This window comes from Lathyrus oleraceus, chromosome 7 (genome assembly GCF_024323335.1).
Source record: "Lathyrus oleraceus cultivar Zhongwan6 chromosome 7, CAAS_Psat_ZW6_1.0, whole genome shotgun sequence".
NCBI lineage: Eukaryota > Viridiplantae > Streptophyta > Magnoliopsida > Fabales > Fabaceae > Lathyrus > Lathyrus oleraceus.
In genome coordinates, this window is record NC_066585.1 from 173,220,891 (window position 1) to 173,227,713 (window position 6,823).

Sequence of the window (6,823 nt, forward strand, 5' to 3'; positions counted from 1 at the left end):
TGACTCCTTATATAGGAGATCAATAACAGAAACCGAAAAGACGCAACTGTTCAGAAACGGTTACGTCGGTTGGGAAACCATTCGAAATTCAAAAGAAAATTTCGAACGGGGCGCTGCCTCGCACCCCTTGGAACCCCGTTTCAATTATTCACATTCAATTATACGTTGGATCGACGAGCGTGCACTCCGCACTACCCCTAACTCGTTTCCAAGCTTTAACGCATAATTGCATCGGCCTATAGTAAATCACATTACTATTAAAATACATTGATGGTACTAAAATCACCAACAAAATTGTAATGGGACAATACTGCTTTGGTAGTTGGAAGTGAATTTATATTTTTTTAGTTAATCTTTTCGTAATCAGTTTTTTTTCAAAATAATCAGTTTTTTAAATTTTTTTCAAAAATAACCAATTTTTTAAATAAATACCAAAATAATCAAGTTTGGTAGAGGATGCGTCAGATGAATTGGCGCACCCTCATATCAATAAGAGGAGGCGCCAGTAGCATTGACGCACATGCATTGGGCCTCGTGAGGAGGCGCCAATGCTTGTGGCGCCTGCATTGCCCCTCATGAGGAGACGCCAATGCCTCTGGCGCCTGAGTGCATTTTGCATGGTGGACGTCAATTCATTTGGAGCCTGCATGTGATGGTCATGTGGGCGCCAATTCATCTGGAGCCCATGTGGTTTGTGCAATAGATGTTCCATTTCTATAAATATCAAGCCTTGTATACAATTATTTTCACTCAAATTCATCTCCTAATATCATAAGTTGTCTAGTTCAACCATCAATTTCAATTCTCTTTGTTTCAACAATGTCTTCAGAAACGAAATGCTGATGTAATATTTTCTGTCGTTGCGGCTCCGATACAGGTTCGACTTTGGAACATAGATACGTTTGAACGTCTTAATCGGACGTTGTACAGTTGGTTAGAGGGAGAAATTGGAGAGGGTGAACGGATTAGAAGAATACAATGGCTTGTGTCCACGTTCAACCAATACGGAGAAGTGCGCGAATGAGTGGATATTAAGACCGACCAAGACGCTCGTAGGATGATGCATTACATGTTCAAAATTGTTTTGATGGTTGTAATCGCATAGTTTTTGTATTCTAGTTGTTTGTGTTATTTTTTATGTAATGGTATTTTCGTCACAAACATCTACTATGAAATAAATTTAGTTTTTCATATATTCCAACAAAGGTACTATGAAATAAATTTAGTTTTTCATATATAGCAACAGAGGTACATCTGAATTTATCTGGTTGTGCTCATTCCAACACTAGGACAATTATTACGATTGTGACCTGGTTGACGGCATGAACTACATAGTCTAACCATTTTGTTCGCCGTATCCATTTCAGTTCGAATCCGGGTGCTGTTAGGGCGACCCTTTTTCTTCCTTCGCATAACTTCGTTGTGCCAGACGATGTCCCCTTAATATTCTGGCCAATAATCCTTTTTTGCCACCACCGAAAAACTAATTTTATAAACATTTGTAAGGCTGACGACTTTGTAAACTTCAGATAGCAAGTAGGATGAATCCCTTCGAACCTTTGAGCACGCCGCAATGACATGGGAGCAGGGGGTACGAAAGGCTTGGAACCTTCCACAATCGCACCAACCTCTATCTAGTTCGACTTTGTACTGTCCGATCGACATACCCTCATTGTGATCCATTGTCCCATCGCGCACTTCTCTGTGTTGGTTGAACATGGACACAAGCCATTGTATTCTTCTAACCCGTTCACCCTCTCCAATTTCTCTCTCTAATCAACTGTACAACGTCTGATTAAGACGTTCAAACGTATCTGTGTTCCAAAGTCGAACCTATATCGGAGCCGCAACGGTAGAAAATATTACATCAACATTTTGTTTCTGAATGTATGCAGAAATTGTTGAAACATAGAGAATTGAAATTGATGGTTGAACTAGACAACTTATGGTATTAGGAGATGAATTTGAGTGAAAATAATTGTATACAAGGTGTGGTATTTATAGAAACGGAACATCTATTGCACAAATCACGTGGGCGCCAGATGAATTGGCGCCCACATGACCATCACATGCAGACGCCAGATGAATTGGTGTCCAGCATGCAAAATGCACTCAGGCGCCAGAGGCATTGACGTCTCCTTATGAGGGTCAATGCTGGCGCCACAAGCATTGGCGTCTCCTCATGAGGCCCAATGCTTGTGCGCCAATGCTACTGGCGCCTCCTCTTATTGGTATGAGGGTGCACCAATTCATCTGACGCATCCTCTACCAAACTTGGTTATTTTGGTATTTTTTTGAAAAATTGGTTATTTTCGATTTTTTTTAAAAAAAATTTGCTTATTTTGAAAAAAAAAATCTCATAATCACGTTTGGGCAATTACAATTATTTCACAATTAAGTTGTAAAGGGACAATACTGCTTTGGTAGTTGGAAGTAAATTTTTATTAGCTAATCTCTTTATAATCTAGTTAATATTTTCATAATCCAGTTTGATCAATTATAATTTTTATTCAATTAAAATAAAAAAAAGTAATAATTTGATATGCAAGATATAAAAAGGAAAAAGGAAATTCAATAACTTGATCAAATTAAGAGAGGGAGTCTTCACTCCAATGCTTTGAAGAACAATTCACCATCTAATATGCCATTTTGCTTGTGAGAAAATATCGGGCTAGGAACGCAGCTTTGAGTTCAACTCATGTTGTTATAGAATTCTAAAACTCAATTTATTTCGTATGTAATTAAAAAACTTAATATTAAGTGTTTTTCAATCTTGTGTTTCAAACACCTATCTATAAAAATTCACATCGCAACAGCCACAATGCGCATCGCAACAAACGCAATGACCGCAATTGCAACACCCGCATCCGCAATCGTATCCACAGTCGCAACCGTAATTTAAAACCATACCATGGAAAACAAAGACGGCTTCAACATGAAGATGTTGGCCTCCACAAAAGTCCACACTATTCTCGAATGAGGTTCTTGAATCAAGTGAATAACATTCTTGTAGAGGGAGATTAGCAATTTCAGTCATCGCTACATGTCTTTGTAATCGATGCCTTTCGTAAAAATAGCTATATATTTCGTTGATCGGTTCAATGAGGTTGCCTAAACTAAGGATTATTTTCATACAACTGAAAAATAGAAAATTGCGTAAAAAAATATAAAAACAAAAAATGTCTAATTTTAGATGGAGAAATAATATAATAACAATATCAATATATGGTCCCCTACAGATAGAAAAAAACTTTTCACGCCACAAACTTTTGGCAATATTGAAGTTATAGAAAAAGTTATGGTTCGGCAGAGTTCGAATATTGAGTTTTACTGTCTTACTATTTACCTAAGATGATTGATAATTTTTTTTGGAAGGATTTTTTTGTTTTAGGAAATAAAATTCTTAAAAACTGAATCTATGTACATGATTCTTATCTCAGACAAACACATGAAAACTTCTAAATCCAATACGAGAAACAATTATTCTTTTAGAAAAGTTGGACAAATCCTATTTTCGTTAACGTGCTGTCATGTCCTTAACAAACAATCTATAGACTTTCGTTAGCGTAGCTTGTTTTATTTAAGATTGTTTTAGTACTTCTATTTAGAATGCAACATTCTCAATTGAGTATGAGACATTTTCGTAGTCTTGATCTATGTTTTCAAGTATTTCTTGTTCGGATATCGAATCACGTCTTTTTAGTATGTGAACAATATCTTAAATATATTTTACTTTCGTAAAACTATCTAAGTTAAAAATTTGAAATCTAGAATAATCCTTTGGTTTTTCTTGTAATGAAATAGCAAAAAGTCATGAGTTATGTCATAAGGCAGTCCTCATGGTTCTTAGATGAAATACACACACATGACTGAAAATGAAGCATACATAAAGAAAAGTAAAAGCATACACATGACGAAGTATTATAAAAATGAAATAGAAACATGTATTGCAGTGAATCAAAGTAACAAATTGTTCTGGAGATACTTGTACAATCACTACGTCAAAAATGACTTTTAACAGCGCATCTTAGACATCGCTTTTAAAAGAAAGCGCTGTCTAAGGTTAAAATTAAAATAAAACACGAAAAATGTTCCAAAAAAATAATGAAAGCGCTGTCTAAGGGGGGGTCTTAGACAGCGCTTTCTAAAAGCGCTGTCTAAGACCCCCCCTTAGACAGCGCTTTTAGAAAGCGCTTTTAAATATAGACCTTAGTCAGCGCTTTTGATAAAGCGCTGTCTAAAGTCTTTAAATTAAAAAAAAAAATAAAACCAAAAGCGCTGTCTAAGGGGGGGTTTAGAAAGCGCTTTTGGAAAGCGCTGTCTAAGGCATACCTTAGAAAGCGCTTTCTTGTCAGCTCAAAATTCATAACAACCACTCACCCAAAACCTCACTTCTCTAATAACACACTCAACCAAAAAATGAGTATACGTACTAGTACATAATAAAACCAGAATATTCCTCCATTACAATTTCAATTTCAATTTCCATTTTTCTTCTTCTGCCTCTCCATTTACCTAATCGGTTACTTCATCATCTTCCGTAACAGAAACCCTAAAATCCGAACCGAATTCTCCAGCTGTTTAATCTCACTCTTCCACGGCACTCCCGCCGCGATCCTCGGCGCAATCGCAATCTTCTCCGACGCCAACCGCGGCTTCGCAGCCTCCAACACACCGTTCCAGAAAACCGATCTCGATTACAGCATCGCTTACTTCGTAACCGATCTGTTACACTACGTCGTTTTCATCCCAGGCGACGTTCTCTTCATCGCTCACCATTTAGCCACGCTTTTCGTCATCGTCACGTGCCGTTATGTTGTCTCTCACGGCGCTTTCTCCGTCGTCGTTTTGCTTGTGCTCGCTGAAGTGACCAGCGCGTGTCAGAATACGTGGACGCTCGCCGGTGCTTGTAGATTGGAGAACCGCTTCGCCGCTAGGGTTTACGATGCTTTGTCTCCGCCGTTTTATGTGGTGTATACTGTTGTGAGGGGGTTTGTGGGCCCTTACTTTGTTTTTAGAATGGTGCTGTTTTATGCCAGTGGCCTTGCTTCTGGGCTTGTTCCTACCTGGGTTTGGGTTTCTTGGGCTGTGGTTGTGTTTTCGGCTATTGGTGTTAGTATTTTGTGGGTGTACTCTCGTTGGGTTGAACTCATTGGGGAAAGAACTGCTACCAAATTAGAGCAAAAAGTTAGATAGGGTTTCTTTATTGTAAGTTGTAACCATTTATAGTTAGCACTGTTCATTTTTTTCCACTCAAGAATTTATATAGCCTTGTTTCAATGATAATGTCATGCCTTGCTAAGCTTTTAAAGCTTTTTTTTTTATTGCATGTTTTGATTATCATATTGAAACTTGGCTTGATTAGATGAGAAATTTTGTGCACTCTTGTTGCCAAATGCTTAGATGTATCTTGGTTTTTGTTAGCCTAAGAATATCTTCTGTTATTATAGGTTGATCTCTCATAGATGAAGATGTTTAAAGAAGAAACTCGTGGTTAATTAGAATCTTGTATTCCAAATTATTTATTTTTTTTACTAATGTGAATGCCCCCCTATCCTATCTTTTTGCTTTTGCAGGAATACCTTGATGTTGCAAAAACATATGGTCTTCATCCTGTATCTCTTGCTATAGGTTTGATTGTCGTATCCTGTATATTTAGATGTGAAAACCTGGCCCCCTTTTGCGTGAATGGAGATGGATATTTGTTGTATGTGATGTTTTTGTTTGTTTTCTCAGTTATTTGCATGATTCCATAACACATAAGCCCCTAAGCTTGGGCTGATATTGTTTGTTTTCTAAGTCTTGTATGCCTTAACTATTTGTCTAGTATCTTAGCATTGCTGAAGAAATGTGTTGTTATTGTAGATCATATGCTGTTACATGAGTTCAATTGGAGTGCTTTTAGCTTTACCATTTGCAATTTGTTCCTATGTTCACCCTGTTCTATTGTGCATGCAATCATTGTGATTCTTGAGCAGTTGAGCCCATCCTTTAGATGCTGCTGGTCAATTGTTTTTCGACATCTTGTCTATCAGATTTCCTGTTTTATTTGATCCTTATTTTCTCTGTTTTGCTGTTCTTTGTGTTTTGAGCAGCTTTTGTTTTGCGACACCCTCTTGTTGCTAGTGTTGTTTTTGGGGCTACCAAATCATGGCAGCTCCAGGAGGTTTTAAATGCATGCAAGATCAAGCTCACATCTGAAGTCATTGAAGAAATTAACAAGATTCATTCAAGGTTTCCAAATCCATGTCCCTGAACTGAAGATTGCAGATAATTACTCTAAAAAGTGTACATGGGGGGATAAAAAGACTAACTCACATATACACTGTAAACGGCATTTTATACAAAGGATCAAGTGGACGAAATCAAAGAGGAGTGGTGTCAATTCATGATAGAGCTCAATGTTTGTTCATAAATTTGTGTAATTAATGTGTACATTTGTAGTATATGTAATGACTTGTAAATGTGTACATAAATTTGTATATATTTTGATACATTTAAGGCAAAATTGGTTTGAATTAGTATATATATATATTTGTTAGCCAAAAATTGGTAGAAAAAAGGCCAAAATGGCATATATAAAATGTGATAATTGTCTGTCAAAATCTGGTTGAAAACAGGTAGAAATTCTGGTTTATAAACCTGGAAAAAATGTGGTTTAAAACAAAAGCTTCAAAAATTTTCGTATACCTTAGACAGCGCTTTTGTAAAAAGCGCTGTCTAAGGGGGGGATTAGAAAGCGCTTTAGGCAAAAGCGCGCTTTTTGAAAAGCGCTGTCTAAGGTATACCTAAAAAAATTAAAATAGGAGGGTCTTAGAAAGCG

The 6,823-nt window shown here is 37.0% G+C and overlaps 1 protein-coding gene across 1 annotated transcript; it reads left to right on the forward strand.

The window, feature by feature from the left end:
* Positions 1-3,058: 3,058 nt before the first annotated feature.
* LOC127102693 (TLC domain-containing protein At5g14285) lies at positions 3,059-6,332 on the forward strand. Its single transcript, XM_051040040.1, has 3 exons — positions 3,059-3,106; positions 4,453-5,208; positions 6,096-6,332. Exons 1-2 carry the CDS (start codon positions 3,059-3,061, stop codon positions 5,194-5,196), a joined length of 792 nt encoding a protein of 263 aa, XP_050895997.1. The 3' UTR covers positions 5,197-5,208; positions 6,096-6,332.
* The last annotated feature ends 491 nt before the right edge of the window (positions 6,333-6,823 follow it).